Source organism: Eucyclogobius newberryi, unplaced genomic scaffold, assembly GCF_026437365.1.
Source record: "Eucyclogobius newberryi isolate DKJ021-1_F unplaced genomic scaffold, fEucNew1.0.hap1 SCAF_6, whole genome shotgun sequence".
Lineage (NCBI taxonomy): Eukaryota > Metazoa > Chordata > Actinopteri > Gobiiformes > Gobiidae > Eucyclogobius > Eucyclogobius newberryi.
In genome coordinates this window covers 28,271,316-28,298,668 of record NW_027316278.1, presented here as the reverse complement: position 1 = coordinate 28,298,668, position 27,353 = coordinate 28,271,316, and the positions used below count along the sequence as shown (strand labels likewise).

The window sequence follows — 27,353 nt, the reverse complement described above, 5'->3', positions numbered from 1 at the left end:
CGCACATGGAGAGGCTGGATTCAGGCTGTACAGTAAATGTATAGCACTCATAGTATAGTAAAAACAACTGAACGTGGAATAGCTGCTTAGTTTTTTGTCAACTCGAACTCCAAATAAGAAGTATTGTTGTTGTAGAGTTCTGTGTGTTTGTTTTAAATGTTTTGCACTGGAGTGTGGTGCTAAAGCTTTCTAGAAGTGGTGTGTTTTACAAAGTTCATAAAACAAAACACCACAAGTAGATATTATTGTGCGTAGGTGTATAAGCTTTTAGTCATTTAGTGCATTCATTGGTGGATGGTGTCTTAGTCAACCAACATTATTTTATTGGAATTATAAAGATTGAGTGAATTGGAGTTTTAGGAACAGATGGTTGAGTGAATGTTATCATTTTATATTTTACATACAAATGCACATTTAACGAGTACTTCTTTGCATAAATTGTTGTTTTTGCATGTACTTTTGTTAGTCTATTGATCACATTATGTCTTATTTAGTATTTCTTTAGTCAACTGCAGCCCTAAATGTGTCCTTCCTCTGTTGCTTGATAAAATAATAAAAAAAAAACTGTTTGTACATCATGAATTTCAAGTATTACCCAATCAGTTGTGCTCATTTATTCTTCAGTAATTGAGTTGGATTGGGGTTTTACTGTTGAACACGAGGAAATCTTTAAATGTTCTTTTGGTTTGTTTGCTTTTCCACAAATCCTACTGCATCTGCTATACTCTGTTATTACTGTGTTATTACTACCGACACTTCTATTTCTACTAGGTAATGATAATATTACTCTACTAATGTCTTCTGCCACGCTTACTTGAGTAAAAGTATGGAGTTCCTGCAGGCGGGCTCTTCTGTGCTTGTAAAAGACCAAAAGTTGGACAGGAGTAAAGGGGGTGGGCTGCAATGCACTGACAGAGGGGCCGGGCTGATTGCTGTCATGATCCAGCCAATCAGGACGGCGGATTCAATGGAGCAAAAGGAGAGAAAGTGAGAGAATAAAGAGGCGGGGTTAAGGGGGGGTGAGATGTCCTCTCCTTAGAAACCTGCACTGCAAAAACGGACTATAGATACAAGTTAAAATGAGTCGATTCATCTTGATTTTTGACTGCATATTTGTGTTCTTCTGCTGTTCTTGTACTTATATTGCAAGTGGGTCTCTTAAGTTATTTCAGAATCATGGAGGCATAAAAGGTGTTGACTGAATTGAAATAAAAATAGACTTACACAAAATGTACATTATGGTCAGAACAACAGTGCAAAACTATAGCAGTGTTGTTGACATGATTTATTCAAGATGTATTTGTGAATGGTTTAGCTTTTAAGGCTACGTTCCCGCTTTTCCTGGTTTGATCCTGGTTCAGTTCAGTTCTGATGGAGAGGTTTTGTTTGAGTCCTGGTTTAGTTCCTGGTCAAGTTTTGAGAGTCCAAATGTTGGAGTGGTGTGTGCGAGTTTGTTCGTAGGTCTCGATTTTGCTCTCAATGTTTGTATCATCATCATTAAAAAAACACGAGCTGCAATAAAGAAGTAAAAGAATGAAACACTTAAGTAGATATAATTAGTCGACCATATACAATTAAAATGTTACAACAAAAAGAAGTCAACGCGAATATATTCAAATATTGTGTCCCAAAATATATTGTTCAAGTGATTATTTATTGAACGATAAGTTAATTATCGTGACAGGCCCTTATTCTAGGCATAGCAATAATCTCCTCATGGATCCGAGCAGGTGGCGGACCCTCCACCAGAAAAGTGACATTGTGCGCCTTTCCCACTCCACAGAATTTCTTTGAACTACTCCACCATTGAAACATTTCCAAAAATATAGAACAACTAACTCAAAACATTTAAAACTTGTCAAAACCTCCACAGAAAAGTTACACAGTGCCCCTTTAATCAGACATTATAATTCCTGGCACCTTCCTCTAAGATTACAATTGGCCCATTGTTTATTATAAGGACACTTCCAAACTGTTTCCGGAGTTGTTGATTTTGTTGCAGCTACTTATTTAGTGCAGATGCTAAATATTTCGCTCGTTCTTTTAGTTTTGATACAGTCCAGATATCACGCTCCATAATCACAATTACAACAAACAAATGCATGGGGGAGGCGGGACATGCGGCGGATAAACCAATGAGAGTCCTGCATGGAGCCGAATTATGGCGAATCACAGCGCTTCGGTCCACGTGCGTTCAAAAATACGGTAAATCATTTTGTCTACAGAGGGGATGGCATTGATGCTTTTACAGTTGTCCAAATATGTCTGAATTGCTTTTTACATTTTAAATGTTTAAACGGGTACTTCAATACTCAAGTTAGCCCTGAACATGTGTCATTCAGCTCATAATCATGTGCAATTCTGTCATAATCATGTGCAATACTGTGATATAATGCCAATCATCCTGGTGCAATATTTTCTGTTCATATGACAGTTCTAAATAATTCTTATTAATATTGTTTTGTATTAAAGGTTTTTTATAAGAGTGTTTTTTATTATTATACTTCTGTACCTATACTTCTGTAATATCTTATCTTATACCTGTAACACAATTGAGTACGGGTACTTCTTTGACTGTCAAAAAAACACTCAATACAACATTAATATCTGGAATTCAAGCTTTCTCAAGTCATATACTTTTTTTTTGCAGTGCTCCTTCCACCCCTTTTACTCTCGGAGAATGGGGGGGACCAAGGGTTAATGTTATGCAACCCGCTGAATGGCCCGCACTGAGTGATTCCAATACAGTGACACACATAGGCTGTCCCGGTGCATGTACGGACGCCACCATCCGATTGGACGAGGGCAATGTTTTTGTAGAGAGTTTGGCCCGGGTTCCTGCGAAGACGCCAGGCAAGGAAGTGTGTGTGTGTGTGTGTGTGTGTGTGTGCGTGTGTGTGTGTGTGCGTGTGTGTGTGTGCGTGTGTGTGTGTGTGTGCGTGCAGAATTTATAATTAGCTGTAAACAAATTCAAACAAAATGGTAGAAGCAAAGCAAGTTCTGAATTCACAATATTGATGCAGGCTGAAGTGTGCGATCTCTGAAAGCAACATAAACAAATGGTTGCCGACGTGGTATCTAGAGAGATGTTTTTGGCTTTGGAATATCTATGTACCATAAGTAAGCCATGAGGAAAGATCGTACATTGGAGTAAAAAAGACATTTCAGGTGAATTTTAATTATAAATATTAAACAAAAGCTTCTGTTTAACTCTCTCTGCCAAAAATTGCAAAAATATGAATCATAATTTGGGATGTTATTGATAAAAAGGTATAATGTAGGCGATGGAAATGTATGATGTAATGTTCAGTGTTGAAATATTACCTAGAAAAATGGCAGCTAACCAATTATTTCTCTTCTATCTACGCCATTTTGGTCATTTTTGGATGTTTTAATTTTATGACACCGTTAATGTAAATAAATAGATGAATAAATAAATAAACAAATAAAATAAAGTCCTAGAATTTAACATCTGTAGCATAAAACTGCATATTTCAAGTTGGTGAATGAGTCAGATTTTTACATGCTGTTCAAGTCTGTTACAGGCCCTTATATAGATTTTTTAATTGTGGCAGTAAAAGCTCAATTGAGTTATGGTGGTCTGCTTCCCATTATACTGGCAATGCACAGTGTCATTGTGTCATTGAGCAAGACGCTTCACCCTTCTGGCCCATACATATGTGGTGAACAGTTCATTGATCGCCCCATTGGACAAAAACACTATAAAGATTTGAACTTGCATCATGAAATAGTATGGCGCTTCGGTTGGCAAATGAATATGTGATGTATAAATCAGTGCCGTATTGTCTTTGGCCTTGAGTGTGTGGTTTTGGCTGGGCCGCGGGCAGAAACCCTTCAAAAGTCTTAAGAGTGCACGCTTCGCTGTTGGCTAAATATTTTCAAAGCTGGTCTTTTAGTGAAGTCATTTCTCTGTGGTCCTATGTGTCCTTGACGCCAGTTTGCATTTCATTTCTGGATACCTTTCAAAGAGCGCTTTAAGACTTTCAGCACATGCATAAGCCAGCCAAGAGCCTATATAACACATGAAGCGCTGGCATATGGGACTTGAACATGCAGATTCTAACTAGTCAGCTAATAATTAATTTGTAATGGTTGAAAGAGATGTGAAAATGGGGTTAAAAAATGGTAGGCAACAGTTTTAAAGTTTGATTGTAACACGATGGACTATTTTGTAGTCATATAATGTTAGTATTTTGAGTTTAGTTTGTATGAACTGCACACATGGTTCTGGGTGATGTGGTGTAAAATGTATAATAACAATGTAACTGGCTCTGATGGTGACAGATGTAGCTGCTGGTGTTGGTCTGGTGTTTACAAGAGCTCTGTTGTAGTTTGGCTGAAATGTTTGGTCCATTTCACTCACTTCAGCGCTCATGCACAGGTTTTATTTTTGTCCTTTGGTTCACGCCGTTCGGCTCTGGGTCGTCGCCGGTCTTCGGCTTGTTTCGAGGAGCGAACGGGGGACGCCGCGGAGATCTGGAGTTGAGCAACGTTCTGTCCGTGACAAGGATCAAACTTGTGCATGTGGTCAAACTGATTAAATGTATGTGTAAATTGAAACACGTGATGTCAGTGCTGCTCCTCCTCCGCCCAGGTTAGCCTCCCTGCTTGGTCTAAAGAGCGTGTTTGGTCAAAACAGTCCGTGTGATTAATGCGTCAGCTTTTTACCATTAATCACAAGAGAACGCGTTAACTTTGACAGCCCTGGTATTTTTCATGTAACTTTTCATAAAACACAAATTGCGTTGTGAAAGATGCTAAGTGCACATGAATCGTGATCAAATCAATCAATTTGCCACCTCTACTGCAAACTGTCTGGCAAATTTATTAGTTCAACTTGAAAGTGGAACTCTTGAATTAAGACTGCACTGCTTGTTGTCTTGCAGTGGAGCTTCTATAATTTAAATATAACGGATTACATCTTTGGATAGGTTTTTGATGAAAAATGAACAGTAAGACAGTAAGTATAGCCAGAATAGAAACCTTATATACCTCTAATGTCTTCTCAATGGCTACAATGGCAAAAATATGAATTAAATTGTTTGCCTTGTCTTGTTACCACTGTAATAAAACAATGCATTTTAGTCTCAGAGATTACAGAATATACAATAACACTAATACTTTTCACCTCCATGAATTCTTTGTTGGCATTTCATAATTCTTCGCCAAAAAGCGTATGGAGAGGTCAGGAATGAGTGCTAAGTCAATGACACTGAGCTTGAGGTCATTGGCGCTGTATCGGCACACAGAGGGGTCACTCAGCCTGTGTCCTGTGAGGAGGATGGGAATGTGTCACTAAAGAAACACAGCTGTCTGGATGCGGGCTGCGCTAACACTCCGCTCGGGCCGGTCCAGCTGGGGTGTTAATTTCACCTCCAGGCCGTGCGCTGGGCTCGCTGTTGACCCCAAAACGCTGTAACCTCATGAAGTGTGGAATTCTCTCAGCCCGCGGGCCATAATGTGCTGTTTCCTGTAGAGAGAGTGCATTCCTCCGACTTGTCCCGTTCCTCGCTGTAAACTCCAAGTCTTTGGGTGGCAGTCCGCAACTTGGAATGTTCTTTCCAGTAATTTTTTTTTAACAGTGACACTTCAAGAGTTTCCTGTTTTAGCATGTAGTAGTTTTAGCATGTAGTTCTTATTTATTTGGAAGGGACTTGACTAAAAGGTCGTGCCTGCTCAAATTGGGATGAAAAACACTGGGATTTATCGTAAACTGGACCAGCATTTGGACCCACAGGACTAAACTGGAACAAGTGTGAAGGCATATCATAGCTTTTTCATTTGTAGTCGCTGATTCCCTGACTGTACAATTAAGAAACATATTCATTTAAATTCAAACGACTCAGTTTGAACAGTGGTCATGGATGGTTTGCACTTTGAATCCTGCTCTGAGCATTTATACTATTGTTGTCGTAACTTTCCTGGGGTGATTTGATTGTGTCTATGAGTATTAGGGGTGGGCAGTTGTGGCCACAACCGTAACTATATTGACAAAAATGAATATATACATATGTATATATATATATGTATATATAGTTTTATCTCAATAACAATATTGTGCTAAAATGTGCCCGTAAATGTCTTAGTTGAGGTTCAATTCTAATCACCATTAAAACAAAAGTGTAGGAAAATCACTCACATCTTCTTCTTTTTTAGGTCTTCTCTGTTTTGTTTTTAAGGCTTTTTTTTGGCTTTTTTTGGCTGGTTTGCTTTATTATATCAGACAGTGTAGCGTGAAATGGGGAGGAGAGCGGGAAGGACATGAAGCATATTGTCAGAGCCAGAATCAAACTCATGAGCGGCTGGCTGCATTTCCTACCATGTCCTAACTCATTTCATGAAATAAAAAGGAAAGAAGCTGAAAGATAAGAATGAAATATAATCAACCGCACATATTTCTTAAAGTACATTCATTATTGCTCTTGTACTCACTGTGTACTATTACTACGGAGGCTTGTGTCCAGTCCAGCTGAGCTCCCACGTCCCCCTGTTTTCCCAAGCCTTCAGTGCTCGCTGCTCTGAGTGCACCAGACAAGCCCACTTGTTAGTGCGCTGTCAGTGTGCAGAGGGTCTAAATCAGTTCCATGCTCAGTCTTTTGAAGGAGTCCTGGAGTACCGGGGCCGTGGACTTGGCCTGGCTGAGGAAAAGCATGTCGCTCCAGTTAGCCCAGGCCTGCTATTAATGATGAGTATTATAAACATGACTTCAGACAGGATCAGATGGGAATGCTGTTTGGGTCCAGAAAAAAAGAAATCAAGTGTGTTTTGGTAATGCCTGGAGACGTGCCCCCCTCCCCTCCGGTTCCATTGGTCTGGCTGGGTGGTCCGTCACAGCAGAACAGCCATGCTTATATTCAACTTCAATGGGAAAATATTCACTTTACGCCTGCTGTTGCATGAATTGAGCTGAATTGTTAAATTGAATTAAGGCGTTAAACAATGATAGAAGATTACTCACGCAGCGGGTCAATGGAGGTCAATCCGTGTGGCTGAGATGTTTCGGGTGTGTTACAATAGCTACAACTGCGGTACTTTTATTATTCAAGATGTACTTTTTGGAGCGTTTAACCAGGGCTGAGCAGTTCAGCATGTTGTTTGGAGCAGATAATATTTGACTTTTACCTGTTAATTGCTCGAATAATAAATCTGTCCGGTTTATGTTCATGAAATAAAGATTGAAGAGAAATAAATGGATGGACAGAATAGCAGTGCAAAATCAGTGCAAAAAAGTGACTGTGTCTTATTAAAGCACCTTTTAGTCAGAATATTTTCACATCTCAAGGGCTGTAGTTATTTAGTCATTTATGGTGGCTTCGTTGACTAATTATTTATTTATTTATTAAGATTACAAGGATCTATATGGACTATTGAAGTTTTGGGAGCGACTGGAGAGCTTAATCTGCCTTTTCAGTTATGAAGATGCTATTCACGTTTCAGTAGTTTGTTGATTTTGTGTGAGATCCTGAACTTTTTTTCCAGCGCCACAGCACCTTTTAGTCAATTAATCAAGCCAAGAATTTCTTGAGTCGACTACAGCCCTGCATAACATATGATAATCGAAACCGCTGCGGAAAAGCACATCCCTGCGGTTGCGTGCCACACTTCTCTCAGTGTCTGCGAGTGTCTGTGAGATGGACGTTGCCAGAGTTGCCTTCTTGACTGTACCAGTTTGGATCAGAGGCAGTGGTGGGGCTGAAAGGCTGCTTTTGTGGGCCGGCATCATGAGGAGGAGAGCACCGTCCCTCTGCAGCCCTGGAGACGTGGTCTTTATCAGATGCACACATGCAACACATGCGCTCAACGTGCTCTGGCGCTCAAGGCTTGTTTGCAAATTTGAGACGAAAGTTGTTTTAGTTGTTGTGTGGATGCATCATGTTTGGCTTGTTCCATTTTGTTCCATTTAGTCAGAGTGAGGTTTTGTACTGTAGAATGCATACACGATTTTGCGCATCAAAATCTGCTGTTGTGAAGATAAATCCCTTATCCCTGCCAAAGTGAAAGTGAAAATTGACTTGACCTGTATAAAGTCAAGAACATTAGTCTGCGGAGAGCAATTGAATTGGACCAAGTAAAGTATGTCTGAGAAATCATTTAAGAATCTGCATAAAACCATTTAGCTGCCTTTATTGTGTATGTATTGATAATTATATTTTTTGGAATGCCTGTTCTCATCTTAAAGCAGAACTAAGTAAAAACTTCACCTAATTAAACATATTTGTAAGTCCTTGTGATGGTTGAATATGTATTTTTGGGGCGTTTGAAGTGTTCGTTGTCTCCCCCTGCTGTTTTTGTGCAAAATCTTTTTTGATTTAAAACAAGTTTGTGTCTGTTCTCTGACAGTGTATTTTCACAACGGCGCTGCAGGGGGAGCTCTATAGCTCGAGTTACTTAGTTCTGCTTTAATATCTGATTTTAGCTGAACGATTATACTTATTTTCATGCTCTGGTTACAAGCCTTCAGTCAGTTCTTCTGATATTCGTTTGCTCATGACACTTTTTCGCACAGAGATATTTCTAAACTGCCCCTAATGCAACCTCTTCACTGCTATTAATTGTAAGATAAATATGTACTATTTAACTGGTGGGGAAAATATTCCAGGAAAAGCAATAACATCTCCCATGGAGACAAGCAGGTGGCACACCCTCCACCAGAACAGATACAAAGTGCACCCTTAAATATGCAATTATCTTTATCTTCTAATGTTGTGTTTTGTGTGTGTTTTGCAGTGGGAGGGCGTGTGAATCGCGAGCTGAAGTACACTCGACAGAAGATTGGTGAGGAGGCCATGTTCAACCCTCAGCTCATGATCCAGACGCCTCAGGAGGAAGGAGCAAACGTGTTAACTGTGGAAGCGCTGCTACAACACCTGGAGTCAGCCTCCCGAGCCAGCAGGGTCCATGTGTTTCTCTATGACAAGTGAGCGTGTTTCACAGCATATGATTCAAGAGACTGTGCTACATGCAGGAGTGATCATAACAATATACAGAATTGAGATACATTAATTAACAAGTGTTATTGATCACAGGGGGGGGGGGGAAGCTAGCTCCAGTTGATTCATTTAGGGGATTTAAATATGATCAGAGCACATATTGGCGTAGTTTGCCGGTTCAATCCCAGCTACAACCCAAGGAATGCTGTAGTTGTGTTCTTGAGCACACGTCCCACACCACCCTGTATGAATGCAGTGTTGGTGTTGGTTGAAAGGGCCATGTTTGGGGAATGAAGAAGATGTTACACTGTTCAATAGTAGAAAGAGCCTTAAGAGCATTGTGTTAAAATTCTACCCACTTTGCATTTTCACAGATAATGGCTTTCTAAACGTCCTTCTCTTTTGCAGACATTGGACGTTAGACCATTTATGCTATAAATCAGGAGAACTCATAACAGAAACACCGATTGTGGACCAGGTAGGTGTTAACATAAGATTTTTTGTTTTGCCAGAATTATGTTTGGACATAGTTGATTGTGGTTATGACCTTGTTGAATTAGATCATAGAAAGACTACACCCCTGCCTCATTATCACCCCCTTGGATTGTTTCTGGGAAGGAGCCAAACTTCAATCTGGAACTGCCTACTTACCGTAAGTACAATATCATTGATTATATTGAAAGGTTTTTCTATTTGGTTGGTCCAATACCGATTTGATGTTTGTTTATGCTACAATTGACAAACCCTTGGTAAAAACAGTAAATATGTAAACATATCTCTACAGAAATCGTCACCCAAAAATTTATATAACACGTTTACCTTTTTCCATTTGATTATTTTATGTTGATCCAAACCCAATAACTTTAAGTTTATCTATTTAAATTAGGGCAACCTTTTGTCTTTAAGTGGATTCATCCGGGATGATGTCTTTGTAGACAATCATTTTATTGGGATTTTTTTTATTCAAATTTTATCAATTTTAACTCGGAAAGATGAGTCTTGACCTACTCATCTCTTTTGGAAGGGAGTTCCGGCCAAGACAGCAGCACAGATCATTCACACATTCACACAAATATGTTCCCTTTTATATGCACAACAGCCAAAAAGAAAAGGTTTGGAGTTTTTGGTAATGAAAAGCGAGTTTAATCTTGGGTTTTACATATGAAGACACTGTTTACCAGGATCTGATCAGATCAGATCATTGAGTATCAACACACCTCTGTGAGTCAACTTTTTAATTTTTAATTTAATTTTTTAACTTCTCAATCCGACAATCAGAACTGAAGCATGTTCTTGTCAGTTAAAGTTAAGATGTACTAGCATTGAGTAACGATTGGCTGCAAGTACTGATGTTCTGGTAGTGAGTATTACAATCTGAGTCCTCTTTAAGTTTAAGTTTATTTCCAACAAATGAATGATAAAAAAGCACCTTAGATACCCCATCTTTACATTTCAGTAATAGAAGAGTCACCTCAGTTTTTCTGTATCTTGTTTTGTACCACGCCAGTCGATCCCGAGCCGTCCGGACAAACCTGTTGAAGAGCGGGAGTGCGTGCGTATGAGTGTGTGTGCCCTCAACCCGTCCCCATTGAAGGCTCTATTGTAATGGCGTCTGGCAAGCATAGCCCTGACGATGGTTCTCCTCCAGCCCTGGGCCTCAGCCTATTGTCCCGCTCGTCCGTGTTAATGGCCTGCTGCTACAGAGCCTTCATCCCCTGCTTGTGTACTCATCATTTTAAGTGTCGGAACTTCCTCCTCTTCCTCCGTGCAAAACTTAACCAAGCTAAATGAATGCACGTCAATGATTTATAGTGAGTTACTGTTAATCTCATACTTGCAATTTTTCACTGTTCTGGTTGGGAGACTGTGGATAATAAAGCAAGCCTGGTTAAACACGTACAATGTACCGTAGTCTGAATGATGGAGAGAGCGATTCGGAGAAGGAGAGATCGGAATGTGTGAGGCACACAAAAAGCACAGAGGGACAAGGACTGGTTCATTGAAAGAATTCTGCCTGTGCGCGATGGGAATTAGTCTCAATTTGTTGTTTGTGTCATTTTGGAAAAGTAAAAGCTTTCACTGATGTCTTTGTTCGGTGAGGGATCTGATGCCGGTGTAAAGAAAGACGGTATTTTGTGGAAAGGGAAACCTGTCAAGTAACTAAGGACTATTGAAAGTGCCCAGCTTTAAAGCTCGGATTTTTACAAATTGTGAACACATTATGGCTTTTTAATTACATGTTTCAACTATTCTAGTTGGAGTGATGATGCTGTAGACATTTTCCAGAGTAGCAAATACGCATTATGTTATTATTTTTATGTATTTGTATCTCTTTGAAAGGAACTTGCAGTGCCCTTTACAAATATTTGCATCTTTTTTAAACAATAGTGTAGAAAATAAGCCTGCATGATTAGTTGCAATAATCAGAATCCCAATTGAAGATATAACAAGAACAAAAGCTACACAAATGCAATGGGATCTTGGGATATCAATGTACATAAACGTCGTTTTTCAGTCTTTTCTCAAATGTTAATGCTCAAAATGTGCATCTATGACCTGAATCTCTATTTTAATTCATGTATTAATAACACAATTATACAATTTACCATTAAATATTTATTTAAAATTCTCAGCCCTTGTAAGGAAAATAGTAAATTCTTATTGTTTGATCATTTTGAGCTCTGTAATCTTCTTTCTCATTACTTTGAATAGATATGGATGTAAAAAGCATGTATTCTGCATAAAGTGAAAACTATATTCATTTTATTTTCGCAGAGGAAAAGACTTGGTTCAATGGTCCAACCTTGACCCCAAGGAGTTCCTGCAGGAGCTGCGAATGGTGCACTTCCCTGTGGAGACATTTCAGGACATGTTGGAGAAGGCGGACATTGGACACGGATATATGGACAGGCCCTGTCTGAACCCTGCTGACCCCGACTGCCCCCTCACTGCCCCTAACAAGAACGCCACTAAGGTAGGCCCTCACTTCCCCTCACCCCCATCACAATTACTGGGTTTCAGATGACGGCACAACAATGATTGTATTGGCCTTTTTAGCAGTGATGGAGGAAGGTGAAACGACTATTCGTAATAAAGAGAGTTCGTTGTAATATAGCAAATCAAGTTCAATGGCTTAGGTTTAACATTTGTGGATTTTATTTTGGAGATTCCTTGTGAAAATTGGTTTGCAATCATAGTTTAAAACTGAGCTGGGGGGTGGAAAGGTATAGCCTTTTATCTGTCATTCTGCAGATTTGTCTTGGTTTTTTAGTTAATGCCTCTGTAATTACTTGGTCTTTCCACATAAAACTAAAATAAAGTATATTCTCTATCAGCACACATTAAGCCAACAGAGAGAAAATAGAAAAAGTAATGGAATTATCCAATCACATGGTGCATGACTATTGTTAATCAAAAAGGAAATGAAAGCTACATTACCCAGACTTTCTGTTGTACATAAGTGCATTTTGTTCAAGGTGTTTTTAAGAGACTAATATAGATTTAAATACATCCTTTCATGGTTTGAATATCAGGAAGATTGTGGATCAAATCCTTTAATTAGAAAATGGTTAACTCTACAATCTCAAAGCTTCTAATACACTGTTCCATTTATTCTGTTGCTCTACCATTGTATACAAATCTGCATATCACAAAAAAAGTCCACAGTAGAAGGAGTTTCTATCGAACCCTCTGACACATTTGGCTTTGCCTTCACAGCCTCTGGACATTGCTCGCACCCTGACCGGCGGTTGTCACGGCCTGTCCAGGAAGTACATGCACTGGCAGGAAGAGCTGATCGTAGGCGGGACCACCAAGAACGGCAGCGGGCCCCTGCTCAGGTAACACACCCCACTCTGCCTCATAAATGCAGCTTATTCTGGAGCCACTTTGTGTTTTCTGTTCTCTTCATGCTCCCTGAAAGAGCACATGCTTGGTGTGTGAGCGCGGCCCGTGTTGTAAATCTTAAAGTCATTAGCAGATTCCAGTGAAATATTAGAGTTCCAGCTGTTCCTGCTCAGCTCGGACCAGCAGTGATCTGTAAGGCCCACCGCTTCGTCCAAATATACAGATAATTTAAGGACGCACGCTTAAGTCAAGTGCTAGCAAGTAGGGGTGGGACAGAAGACAATTGCCACAAGACGAGAAGAAAAACAGGATTGGGTCCACAAGATCGAGACAAGACAAGATTGTTACTTAATTTATAATAAAGGAAGTGTGTGATCCAGTTCACAATCTTTTATTCAATTTATTTAGCATGTTGTTGTCATTGTTGTTGTCATAAGGCGCTGGTACAGCTGGCAGCCCGGTGTAAACGCTCTCTCTTTTTTCTCACACTTATTGTGCTTTATCTCCTATATTTTGTAAATATAGTTAGTATATTTTTTCTATTTTACTGTACGATAGGGACACGCGCTGGAATAGTTTTTTAATTCAACTGTTTTTGACTTTTTTCGGCTGGATTTGAGCGTTTTTCGTTGCGTTTGTTGTGTTGTGACGTGAGCTAGCTCCGAGCGAGCCCACCAGCCCCCCCCCGCGCCCTCCGGCCGCGCTAAAGTACGGCGTGTCGTCGGTACACGTTTATATACACGTTTATATGAAAGAGGAACTTCACGAACGATCGGGACACGCACTGGAATCGCTTTAAATTAACTTGTTTTGACTTTATTCGGCTGGATTGAGTGTTTTCGTCGTGTCGTTGCGATGTGTCTTGGCTCTGAGTCCCCCGGCTCCGGCCCCACCCCCCGCCCGGCGCCGTACCGCGTTTACACAAAGGAGGAACTCATGAAACTGCGGAGAACTGTCGTCTTACCCGGAGATCGTCACGTTATCTCGGCGGACATCCTAAGGAAAACGCAACGAAGCAGACGGGCTGGACGTAAACTCCGAGAGAAGAGAGGAACAAACAGGAAGTCGGTTCCCGCCGTAGTCATGGGTAACGTGAGGCCCCTTCAAAATAAAATGACGGAAATAGCGAGCCTCATGCGGTCCCAGAGGATTTATAGGGACAGCAGCGTCTTGATTTTCACAGAGACCTGGTTAACAGCAGAAATGCCAGACTCTATTGTAGGTTTGGACAATTTTCATCTGCTGCGGGCGGACAGAACGAGAGAATGCTTGAAGAAAAGAGGTGGAGGTCTGGTTGTGTATGTGAACACGAGCTGGTCCAAACCCGAACACTGCACAGTGAGGGAGCAGCTATGTAACAGGGATATTGAACTATTGGCTATTGGCATGAGGCCATACTATCTGCCCCGGGAGTTCTCACATGTGATTTTGATCGCAGTCTATGTGGCCCCGTCTGCCAATGCTGAAGATGCTTGTGAAGCACTGCTCTCCTGCACTTGTAGGCTGCAAACACAGCATCCACAGGCTCTCTTCCTCATCTCTGGTGACTTTAACCACGCTTCTCCCTCTTCTGTTCTACCAACATACACCCAGTATGTTACCTGCCCCACCAGAGAGAATAGAACATTGGACTTGTTTTTTGCCAACACCAAGGAGGCTTATTCTTCTTCCCCCCTCCCTCCCCTGGGCAGCTCGGACCACAACCTTGTACATCTGAGGCCTGTGTATGAACCCATCGTGCGCAGGCAGCCTGTGGTGTCCCGTGAGGTGAGGATGTGGTCTGCTGAGAGCGAGGAGGCTCTGAGGGACTGCTTCAGCACCACTGTCTGGACTGAGCTTTATGACCCACATGGGGAGGACATCAACACCATCACAGAGTGCATCACGGACTACATCAACTTCTGTTTTGAGAACATTGTTCCCTCCCGGACGGTGCGGTGTTTTCCAAACAACAAGCCATGGATTAACCGTGAACTGAAGGCTCTGCTGAAGGAGAAGAAGAGAGCCTTCAGGTCAGGGAACAAGGAGGAGCTGAGGACTGTGCAGAAGGAGCTGAGGAGGAAGATCAGGCAGGCTGAAGCCGGCTACAAGAGGAGGATGGAGGAGCAGCTGCAGCAAAAGAACATTCAGGGAGTGTGGAGGAGCCTGAAAACCATCTCGGGCTTCAAAATCCCCCCTGCCCAGACAGAGGGGGATCTACAGTGGGTGAATGATTTAAATGCTCACTTCTTGAGGTTTGATCAGTCACCCGCCCCTCCCCCTGCACAGCTGCATGCTCCCTCTTCCACAGCTGGACAATGCCCTGCATCTGTTCCTCTTCGCTTATCTGCCCCGGACCATCAGCTCCCCACTTCGCCTGGACTCACCCATCCCCCCAGCACACGGTCCCCCTGCCAACCACTGACTGTCACAGCAGCACAGGTGAGGAGTGAGCTGAAGAGGATTAAAGTGAGGAAGGCAGCAGGACCTGATGGCATCAGCCCCAGGCTTCTTAAGTCCTGCGCAGATGAACTGTGTGGAGTTATGGAGCATGTCTTCAACATGAGCCTGAAGCTGAGGGTGGTACCACAGGTCTGGAAGACCTCCTGTCTGGTACCTGTGCCTAAGACACCGCGCCCCAAAGACCTCAACAGCTTCAGGCCAGTGGCTCTCACGTCCCACCTGATGAAGACACTGGAGCGGCTAGTCCTGGACCACCTCCGCTCCACCGTGAGCTCAGCCATGGACCCGCTGCAGTTTGCATATCGGTCTGGCATCGGAGTGGAGGACGCCGTCATCTCCCTGCTGCACCGCTCTCTCTCTCACCTGGAAAAGCCTGGCAGCTCTGTGAGGATTCTGTTCTTCGATCTTTCCAGCGCCTTCAACACCATCCAGCCGCTGCTCCTGAGGGACAAGTTGGAGACGGCTGGTGTGGAGTATGACCTGGCAGAGTGGATCCTGGACTACCTCACAGACCGACCCCAGTTTGTGAGAGCCCGGAACTGTGTGTCTGACACTCGGACCTGCAGTGTGGGGGCGCCCCAGGGCACTGTCCTCGCGCCCTTTCTCTTCACCCTTTACACTGCAGACTTCAGACATGACACGGACAGCTGTGTCCTGCAGAAGTTCTCTGACGACTCTGCCATCATCGGACTCATCACGGACGACGATGATGCGGAGTACAGGGGACTCGCGCAGGACTTTGTGGACTGGTGTCAGCGGAACCACCTCCTCATCAACGCGGGGAAGACCAAGGAGATGGTGGTGGATTTCCGCAGACGCCACCCCACTGCCCCCTCGCCAGTGAACATCCAGGGACGGGACATTGAGAGAGTGGACTCATACAAGTACCTGGGTGTCCATCTGAACCACAAACTGGACTGGACTCATAACACAGACGCACTGTACAGGAAGAGCCAGAGTCGGCTCTACCTCCTGAGGAGACTCAGGTCTTTTGGAGTGACAGGGCCACTCCTGAAGACCTTCTATGACTCTGTGGTGGCATCAGCCCTCCTGTATGGTGTGGCCTGCTGGAGCAGCAGCATCACAGAGAGGGAGAGGAAGAGGCTGGACAGAGTCATCAAGAAGTCCAGCTCCGTCCTGGGCTGTGCTCTGGACTCGGTGCAGGAGGTGGGGGACAGAAGGGTCCTGGCTAGATTCACATCTATGCTGGACCATGAGTGTCACCCCCTGCAGGACACTCTCTCCGCTCTGGAGAGCAGCTTCAGTGAGAGACTGATCCACCCTCGATGTGTGAAGGAAAGGTTCCGTAGGTCTTTCCTTCCTGCTGCTGTCAGACTTTATAACAAAAACTGTTAGTACTGAACACTCGCAATACTGACCTAATACTGATGTGCAATTCTGTCATATGTGCAATTGCTGTTGGAATTCATGTGCAATTACTGTGAAATTCATGTGCAATCTATGTGCTGTCGTGACACATATTCATGTGCAATTACTGTCGGGATCACATGCAATAGTATTTATTTATTTATTTGTCTATGGGAGTTTTTATTTATTTATAGGAGATCTTCTACTGAAAGTGTTTTTCAGACTTCCTATAAGTGATCTGTTCTTCTGTATCTACCTCTGTATCTACCTGCGTTGCACCAATGAAATTTCCCCATGTGGGACAATAAAGGAATATCTTATCTTATCTTATCTTATCTTATCTTATTTAAAAAACTACAGCTTCTCAAGATGTGTAACTCACAAGCGTGAACTATTTTTTTTGTCCAACACATGGGAAAAAATACCAAGAGATTATTTTTGTGGGAATTTTATTTGATCTTGTCACATCACTAGCAAGAGACGTAAAGTTCTGTAAGAATAGTCCTGTATTAAAACATATTTCTGGGTTTCAGATTACATTTAATGTCATAGTATCCATCTGATAGAGGAGAGGTGTGTGTGTTTGCCCATTAACCTGAATGTTGGTGGCTCAATTTAAGCTCGGTTCAAGGTAACACATTTCACCCATTTGGTTTGTTTTTGTGTTAAAGGTGTTGCTTTATGGAGAGTGACTGAACCATACTGTTGTTTCTTTAGAAGTTTGTCAATCATATTACAGACAGTACAAATCCAAGCAATGGTTATCATGAAGTAGAAAAAAACACGATCATTAATGCAGTGGTAGTATAAATGATTTGGATAATTATTCATGGATTTAACTTTTGGACATAATGACAATATCTCCCATTCTGGAACAAAAAAGCAACAAATAATACACAACCATTTTAAAGTACGACACACATTTGATGACTGGAATTAAATGTGAGGTCTCTTTACAGGTTCATTAATGAGATGAGAGTTAGGCCCAATTACTGTACGTAGTGGTGATCCTTCCAAATCCACACACTGGTCTCTGCAGAGGCTTTGTGTTTTGTGCTTGTGTTTGCGTGTGATTGTGTGTAGCTGCTCGGTCTGCACTCCGAGGTGAGAAAGATGCTGTTCTTGTGGCGGGAGGGCTGGTCTGGATGGACCGTAGCCTCCTGCCTGAGGGGAGTGGCCTCCTGCCTGAGGGGAGTGGCCTCCTGCCTGAGGGGAGTGGCTCAAATAGTCCATGTCCAGGGTGAGAAGGGTCGGTTGTGATCCGACCTGCTCGTCCCAGTAGTGCCCTTGAGACGTACAGGTCCTGCAGAGATGGAAGTCTGCAGTTTAAAACAGTGTTCAGCCGTTTAGAATTCACTTTTTGAAGTTATTTTTTAAAATACAGACTCTCAATATTCTGATTTCACATTTCTCCAAAACTGATATTGGGATATTATAAATTTTTCAACACTTCCTGTGTTGGGTTGTGATGCATGATTAGAGGCTATGTTGTCAATTGTTAGTCACCTAATTCTGCTGGACAGATGAAGATGATGAACATGGTGATACAATTGTTATTTTGAAGGTATGCCAAATTTGAAAATTAAATTAATGGTCTCTATAAAAGAGAGAAGAGAAACTTGTGCTGTAAACTTCCAAATAAGAATACAAAGTGATATTCATGCACGTTTGTGTTTAAATGTTACAGTCTGTTCACTTTTTGTGTAATACTTGAACCTCACAGTAAATATATTTACAAGCACATTTTTGATGGATTGCAAAAATGGAATCTGAATTATGTTATTGGAAGGATTTTTTTTAAATCTTCCACCGCCTACTGTACATGCCTGATGTGTTCAATTAGTTCAATTATAATTTCTCCTTGTCTGGCTTCCTTTCCAGTGCCCAAGCTTTGCAAACCATGTTCCAGCTGATGACCCCCAAGCAGATGTTTGAGCACTTACGGGGCTACGAGCAGGTTTCCCACATCAACTGGAACGAGGAGAAGGCCGCAGCTATACTGGAGGCATGGCAGAGGAAGTACTCTGAGGTAAGCACTAAACAACTACACAATGACCCATGCAGAAAAGGAAATGAATATGCTTCAAATCCTTTTCAAACTCCTCAGGGAAACAAGAGAAGGTCCTTTTGCAACCCCCAAAACCTCAAAAGGATCCTTTCTATAAGATAAGATAAGATATTCCTTTATTGTCCCACATGGGGAAATTTCATTGGTGCAACGCAGGTAGATACAAAGGTAGACTATATACACTCTACACCTTACTTTAATTGTTGTTGCAGTGATGTGCAATTAATTCTTAATCATGGTTATAATTATTGCGCCAATCAGTTACAAAAATGGTGTGGTGAAAAGAACAACAGTTGGTAAAACTTAAGATTAGGGACCACATAGTTATAGGCTCGCTAAGTGTTTATAGTGTTATATGTATGTACTTATTTATAATATTTTATTCTGTGTGTCTATAACATTAAACATTGGACATTTATACATGAATAATTTAATATTAATGGAATTCTGTCAAACAACACAACAAACCAATCATACAAACAACATTAAACTGGCTTTAACATGATTGAACATGATATTATTTCTGCATTGCATAGTTATTTTGGGGGTCCTGGCCTAAAACGTTTGGACCCCTGATCAAATCTTACTGTACATAAATCATTTAAAACATACATAAAACTAATATTTTCCTTCATAAAGATAATGTTGATTTCATGTTGTGCATGATGGCCAAAGGGTTAGATCTTTAGCACATAATGCCAGATGCTGGGCCAGCCTCAGTGTTGTGGATTTGAATCCTGGCCCTGGCAATTTGCTGATTGTCTCTCCTCCCTCTTCACGGTAATTTCAAGCGATACCAAAGTATGATTTAAATTCTGAGCTAATCTATTGTGATCATGATTTTTATAATAATCAAGGTGAAATGCCAAAGCTTCTTCTCTGCATTTCTGAGAGGCCACAAAGTCACATGTCTGGAATACATTAAGAGCTGGACTTCTCTCCCGCTCTCACTCCGACACACACACACACACACACACACACACTGAAAAGGTTCACGCACAATCACTTTTCCAGCTGTGGCCCCATTGGTGGCTCATGTGTGACATCATCTGGTCTTTGTTTTGGGGGCCTCGGCCTCTGTTCGACATGGCATGACCCTGTGTGCGTTCGGATAGCAGAGTGCATGTGTGCGAGAGCCGCCATTCATCTCTGAGGCTCAAGGAAAAAGGGAAAAACTTAAAAAGCGCACTGTATTTACCCAGACATAAAAGCTGCACTTATTTCAATGGTTCCCTGACTTGAACTGTTCTGTGAGATGATGCTCGGATTTAGCTGTATTGTGTATTGGGTTGGAAACATGGAAACGTCGCACTGGTTGCATTGGTTGTTGTAAAGAAGGTAAAATTATGGAAATGCATTTGCTGAAAACCATTTTGACTAACTTTGCTTAGGAGGCTGTATTTGATGTCACAATCCAATTAGATTTCAGAACTATGTACTTGGGCCTATGTACTCAGAACCCCAGCCACGGACAGAATAGATGGATACCTTTGGAATATCATTTTGGCGGCAGAAAAAAAGGCGATCACAAGGAAATGGATGACACAAGCCCCGATCAAGGACTGGACTGACATTATAAAAGACATTAGACATATGGAGAAAATGACTTTGAGATTTGACTTGAAAATGGACAAATTAGAACTCTTTGGGCGAGATGGGATGTTTATGTTGGACTTGGTACGCCGTAACTTTATTTATGTTTGACCATATGGTGCCATTGTTATTATTATTTCTCGTCGGTCCCCAGTGGTTGTGTTTTGTGTGTCTGTAAAATAAAATTAAAATAATATCTTTGCTTGGAATAGGAATCCTGAGCCTAGCATGAAGGACTGTATATAACTCCGGAGCGACTTATATGTGATATTTTTTCTTTTTTTCTTCTTTTTTTTTTACACTTGCAACCTTTTTTCATACTCCAGTGCAACTTATACATGTTTTTTCTTCTCTATTATGCATTTTTTGGCGACTTATTGTCCGGAAAATACGGTAGTCAAGGTCACTGGTTCTGTTCTGTTTTTTGCTGCTATTCCTGTGTACTAAATAACCACTGCTCCAAGATAAATCACAAAAACGATTCATCTCTGCTTTTAATTTGATGTGTTCTTTTTGTTTTACGAGATATTGTAAGAACGTGTGAGAACGTCAGATCAAGACTCCTAATGGAAGTTTCCAATATTAATGTTCCTGTCCGTCCATGTGCAGGCCGTTCTGAAGAGCGTGGCCGTGAACTCGTCTCAGAAGGTTCTGACGTTCACCACCACCACTCTGGAAGACATCCTCAGGTCCTTCTCCGACGTTAGTGTCATCCGTGTTGCCAGCGGTTACCTTCTCATGGTAAGAATCCACCCATCCTAAATATGATAGATGGATACCAATACAATCAATAAATTACTCCCTTTGATGATGTCATACAATTATAATTTTGTTAAGTAGTTACTCGCGTGAATGCTTCGGATGAAAATATAAGTATTACTATCGCAGTGCATTGTTGTGTACTCGCGTAACTATTGCATTCCTTTATTGCTCTATTAAAGTCCTGTTAAGAGTAGACAATTAATTGGTCAAAATTCGAGGTGCACTATGTACCTTTTCTGGTGGGGAGGATGGTATTATTGCTTTGCCTGGAATGTTAAACGGTGGTCAATTTCAGGTGTTTTTATCGCTAAATAAATATGAGAAAAACACACAATCTTATCACTTCTCCATAGACCTGTTGGTGCTATCTGTTGTCTCCACGGAGATAAATAAGTTTAATGCTATATGGTGGGACATTCCAGGTAAAGCAATAACATCTACATGAAGGCAAGCAGGTGGTATCATTATTAATCAGTGTTTATCAGTCAGACAAAACCTTAAATGATGTGCTATGTCAGACCTTTCCAAACTATAATAAGGTTAAGGTTAAAACAATTATAACATTCTAATCACTTCAAATGTGACTATTTTAAGTTTGTCAAGAGTAAACAAAAACACTTACTCAAGATTACTGTTCAAAATAATAATTAAGTAAAATATGGTTTAATACAAAAACTATAATTTAAGATAAGAGAAGAAAAACATTCCAGGGAAATTCCAGTGTTGCAAAGCAGCATTCAAGAACAACAGGAGAATATATGTAAGTAATCAAAAATCTAAATAAAGAACAATTAAAATAGACTTAAAACTGTCTAGAATATGAGAAATACTTGGAATAGAGAGATACAAAAATGTGTAGAGACAATAAAATACCACACAGTACACGGGAAAAGGCTACATTCTTCAGTTATACTTAACAGAGTAAATGTAACTGATGGCTCTTACTCATTGCTGATAGTATTTAAGCGTGTGCTGTCCCTTCAGCTGGCCTATGCGTGCCTCACCATGCTGCGCTGGGACTGTGCTAAATCGCAGGGGGCAGTGGGACTGGCCGGGGTCCTGCTGGTCACTCTGTCTGTGGCGGCCGGACTTGGACTCTGCTCCCTCCTGGGCATCTCCTTCAACGCGGCTACTACACAGGTACAAACATAGGACTTTCATTTATTTTTTATTTATTTTCTCATTCATTTATTTTTGTATGTTTAACTGCATGACACTGTTGATGTCTTGGTTTTCAAATAACAATAATACATCCTATTTGCTTAATGTGTACTATACTACGTGTACTTGTTTTGTATTGATAATATGGACTATTATTTAATGAAGCAGATAATGTGTGGACTTATATTAAATAAACTAAGAATACACAATAACATGCATCAGTTATATTTAGTTTTTTCTTAATTTATTTGCCTTTTTACTCCTTTGAGCTTCTTTTTCACGTACATATATTTTCAATCAAACTTTATTGTCCATCGTCATTAACAAACATCTATTGACATGACATAATTCATACTTTGACTCATGATTTAACTGCTGAACTACTTTTACACCAATCTTCCACTGATGTCTGCGTTAGGTTCTGCCCTTTCTGGCCCTTGGCGTGGGGGTAGATGACGTCTTCCTCTTGGCCCATGCCTTCAGTGAGACGGGACAAAACAAGCGGATCCCGTTTGAGGTGAGGAGTCGCACCATCGCCCTCCCATCCGCCCGTCTGCCATCCCCGTTCCCTCTTATCTCCACCACGGAGGAATGTGCGAAAGCAAAGCCTGTCCGTGCCTGTGAAGCAGCATCAAACAGACTCTGTGCCACACACTCGGAGCTTATCTGAACGAACGCCCAACTTTTACTGAAGATAGAATAGCAGACAACAAGTATCTGCTGCTTATGGGTGGGCGGCATGGCAAAAAAAAGGTTTTCAGTTCAATTTCCATCTTATTAAAATCCATGCGCTTTATTGCTTGATGTTAAGGATGAGCTCAAATCATAATTGTAATTGTGGTGATACAGTATCGATAACATGGGCTGCTTTTTTGGTGTAATTGCAAAATTATTTTCCGACAGTGCTGCAATTTTGTTGTTTGTTTCCTGAAAAGAATGCAACATATTTGACATATTCCCTGTTTTAGATTAAAATGTGTGTTTTCACATTTAATTTGCGCAGGTAACAAAGAAATACTGTTGTTAAAATCTATTTGGTTCCTAAAAATAATGAAATATTCTAGAATACAATGTGCAATATGTATCGATTATCACACGTGCTGGCCTATTCGATATTGTCTTGAATAGGTAATGAGTTCACCCTTTTGATGGGAAATGTGTTTTGGGCCTCTCAATTTAGAATTAATTCAGGAAGAGAAAACAATTAATCGAAATCGTAAACATGTTTGACACCACGTCTATTAGTACCAAACAGTTTATTTGCATTGCTTTGTGAGTGTGTAAAGTCTTCCATCACCTCATCCTGATGTTGGTGTTTATGCTCCATGGATCACAGTGACTTTTCATCTCCAGAGGGGGAAAACACAGACATGTTTTTGCTTGTTTTTGTCCCTGCGGCTGCCTGCCTCTCTCATCCTCTCTCTCTCTCCCTCTCTCTCTCTCTCTCTCTCTCTCTCCCTCTCTCTCACCCTCTCTCCCTCTCCCCTTGTGTGTCTGAGATGAAACCTTAACAGAGTCAAACTTGATCTATCCTGTCAAACACTCCTTGTGTGGTCCAGCACGTCTCCACATATTATTAACACAAGAGGTGGTGATGTATCGTCTGCAAGGTAATGTCGAAATTGTAGTTTGAAGTGATGAAACATTTAAATATAATAAAATAATGTAGCGTTAAAAAAAATCTCTGTGTAATCCCTCATTCATCCAGACAAGACCAGTAATATATTAGAACACGATCATTGCTATTAGGTACAGTATACGGACCATGTTTATTATACATGATCAAGTCAACCTGTACATTTGAATGGAAGAATTGTTTCAATTAAAGTACCATATAATGTATACCGTAATATTGGCGCTGGCCTCATCTCAAGCCACTTCACATTCTATAATACGCTTGGGTAATATGACAAAGAACTTAACAGTATTCAGTTTTGCTTTCCACATTTATTTCTCCAAAGTCTGAATTCAGCTCCAAACCACATACTTTTACTGACGCATATAACAGCTGTAAATAAGAGTGTTATTATTAAGATTATAAGATTATATTACTTTTGTTCCTACTGTCTGATCTGTGTTGCAACACTGTAATTTCCTCATTGTGGGGAAAATAAAGGTTATCTTATCTTATGATAGTCCGAGGATTGTAAACCCTAGCTTATCATCATCAGATAATGACTGGATCTCATAGCCCTTTTCTAACAACAACCACTTGTCTTTAAATTACTACAATTATTACGCATTTTTAGTCGTATGTGTTTTTATCCGTCCCTTTTGTCGCAAAGATTTCATTCATCTTAAGACGTAGTAACTAGACCCACCAGCCTCCTTCCTGTATTTTCTGCTTCTTTGTACTTCAAACAGAAGTAGATGCAGGGATTACGGGAGAGCACTTGAGGGCTTCCAGAATCGACACAATCACTGTCAATCATCTCAGTATTACGATAATTGTACATAATCTAATGTATTATACATTTGCCGTCGGCGACACTCAAAAGCATTGGGTTTCATTGCTTTCTCTTCAAGTCTATAAAGCCAGTCTGCTGTAGACAGTTTCTACGACTCGAGCGGATCCCTCCCACTGTGTCCCGGTACATTCATGATTTATGTCGTGTCATAAACATCTGAGGTGCTTCAACACAAGAACAACCACATTTCAAAACGCCGCATGTGCCATAGCTGTCTGCCTTCTAGATACTTGATATGTCGCCGTTTTAAATCACTGTTTACGTTGGTTTAGGTTGCTGGCTTTGCACTTCATTCCTCATTTTCTTGTCATCTTAAACTTTGAAGGGTCAAATTTGAGTCATATCAAAGTTAAATATTATGAACTGCAATATCCTTAAAGTGGTTACGAATTTTTAAGTATTTGTTTCAGACTAATTTGTGTTATTCTGTGCAGCCCTACATAAAATAAACACGTGAAAGAAAAGAAAAGTGATAAGAATGGATTTTACATACAATAGATCGTAGTCTTATTTATTTATTTATTTATTTATTCATGTAGCACTTGTTCAAAAAGAATAAAAGACAAGTGTGATAATCAAACGATAAAATTCAACCGTATAATCGGCGGTTGTGCATAGGGGAGAAACCGCTCCCAGAAAGTAAAAACAACAAAAAGAAAGTTAAATCAATAAAAAATGTAATTGAACTTCTTGAAACAAAACTAGGGCTAGAGCTCCCCCTGCAGCTCCCTTTTATCATACTAAGACACATACAAAAATACTTCACATTAAAAAGAAAGAGCCAGGGTTTCTCAGGAGAGTTGTCTTCAGGTCATTCTCGGCAAATGTTGAAAGGCTGGTTAAAACATTTAAAAGATAGAATATTTAGTTTTGAAATGTACTCACCCATCAGTTGAAACACTTGTATACTGTATTCTGTAAAGTGTGTTGTGCGTGTAAAGTCCATGTCTCATCCTTAATAAAATAATAGACACAGTATTTTCCGGATTATAAATCGCTTCGGAGTTTAAGTCGCACCAGCCGAAAAATGCATAATAGAGAAGAAAAAAACCTATATAAGTCGCACTGGAGTATAAGTCGTATGTTTGGGGGAAATTTCTTTGATAAAATCCAAGACCAAGAACAGACATTTCATCTTGAAATGCAATTTAAAAATAGTAACAGATTAGAGAACATGGTGAATAGGTGTACGTATGCTAACGCTAAAGCCTTGTCCACACCGCCGCGGCCGAAGCGTCCAGTTTACATTCAAAGTCTATGGTAAACGCGCGTCGAGCACGTAGTGCGTTATCCGCGGCGCGATTTCTTCGTTTTTGCTGCACGATTGGTGCGTATTTTTACGCTCTCTGCGCTTTGAGCGCGCGTATGAGCCGGCCGAGGCGACGAAAGCGGCTTACGCGACGCTTTCAGATATGTTGAGGTCTCTGGCAGCTGAAGCGTAGCAGCCGCCGCAGCAGCCAATCAGAGCTGACGCTCCAGTGACATACGTACGTACGTATTGCCCCTCGCATTTCCGGTATTCCCCGTGGAATTCCCCAAGAAGCGCCACTTTTTCCTTGCTCGTCAACCATGGAAGACGAAAGACTGTTTGTGGCTGTTTGTGGGAGAAAGAAGCTGTACAATGTATTCACGGTGGAATACAGAGACAGAAACAAGCCCGGCGCCTCCGTGTGAGAGTTTTGAAAACCAAAAACCCTCTCGATATTCGCCATTTTACACAAGGAACAAACAACTCCACTGCTCATGCGACAACACTTCTACTGCGCATGTGCGCAGAGAGCTCAAGCGTGCCATACGCATGCCTGTGTACAGTGGCCGGGGCGTCGATTGCGTGCGTCCGGTGCGTAAACCTTTCAAATGTACACGCGCTCAAATTCTGCGTCGGGGCGCGATTAGGCCGCGGCGGTCTGTACGTAACTTAACACCTTCAGCTACAGCTTCTTCCTCGGTGTCACTTCTAAACAACTCCGCCATCTCTGGAAGTGGAGGAATGTGCTAATAATATCACATATAAGTCGCTCCGGAGTATAAGTCGCACCTCGGGAAAACTGAAAAAAGGTGTGACTTGTAAATTGCCTTTGTACAAACTAACCCAAATGGCCATGTATCGGATCACAGCACATAATCTAAAAACATTTGTCATGTTTTTCCTCAGGATCGGACCGGGGAGTGTCTGAAGAGAACCGGAGCCAGTGTGGCCCTCACCTCTATCAGTAACGTCACAGCCTTCTTCATGGCGGCTCTCATCCCCATCCCAGCGCTGCGAGCATTTTCCCTCCAGGTACACTTGTATTTTACTCGCTCTGCACCATGTACAACTTGTGCAATATGCAGGCAAAGAATTCATATTAAGAGTTCATTTTGATACTTGGAATTGCCAATTTTTAGAAATTGATCCATAAGGGAAATTACTTGGACACGCACAATATAAACAACAAAAAGTACAGTTTTATTGTGTACCTACAACCTGTAGTGTGTAGAACTTAACAAACATGTTCTAAATATGGATATGATACAACAAGATCCGCAATACCGTGATATTGTGTTTGCAAAGACTTCTGTTGTCGCAGCCTGTCAAATTACAAGCTCTTTTGCATAATTAATAAAATGAAGGAACTACATAGCCCATAATCCTTTGCTTCATTTCACTGCAGACAAGATAAAGGCAACTGTATTCAGCACTTGTGACAGTAA

General features: G+C 41.2%; 1 protein-coding gene across 1 annotated transcript in view; it reads left to right on the top strand.

The window, feature by feature from the left end:
* ptch1 (patched 1) overlaps window positions 1-27,353 on the top strand; it is a 74,680-nt gene that overhangs the window by 19,685 nt on the left and 27,642 nt on the right. The window contains exons 3-12 of the mRNA XM_072434084.1: window positions 8,749-8,938; window positions 9,360-9,429; window positions 9,512-9,603; window positions 11,727-11,925; window positions 12,669-12,790; window positions 18,489-18,636; window positions 20,878-21,009; window positions 22,015-22,170; window positions 22,610-22,708; window positions 26,815-26,940. Coding sequence (XP_072290185.1) covers window positions 8,749-8,938; window positions 9,360-9,429; window positions 9,512-9,603; window positions 11,727-11,925; window positions 12,669-12,790; window positions 18,489-18,636; window positions 20,878-21,009; window positions 22,015-22,170; window positions 22,610-22,708; window positions 26,815-26,940 — 1,334 coding nt within the window. The remainder of the gene's footprint in view (window positions 1-8,748; window positions 8,939-9,359; window positions 9,430-9,511; window positions 9,604-11,726; window positions 11,926-12,668; window positions 12,791-18,488; window positions 18,637-20,877; window positions 21,010-22,014; window positions 22,171-22,609; window positions 22,709-26,814; window positions 26,941-27,353) is intronic.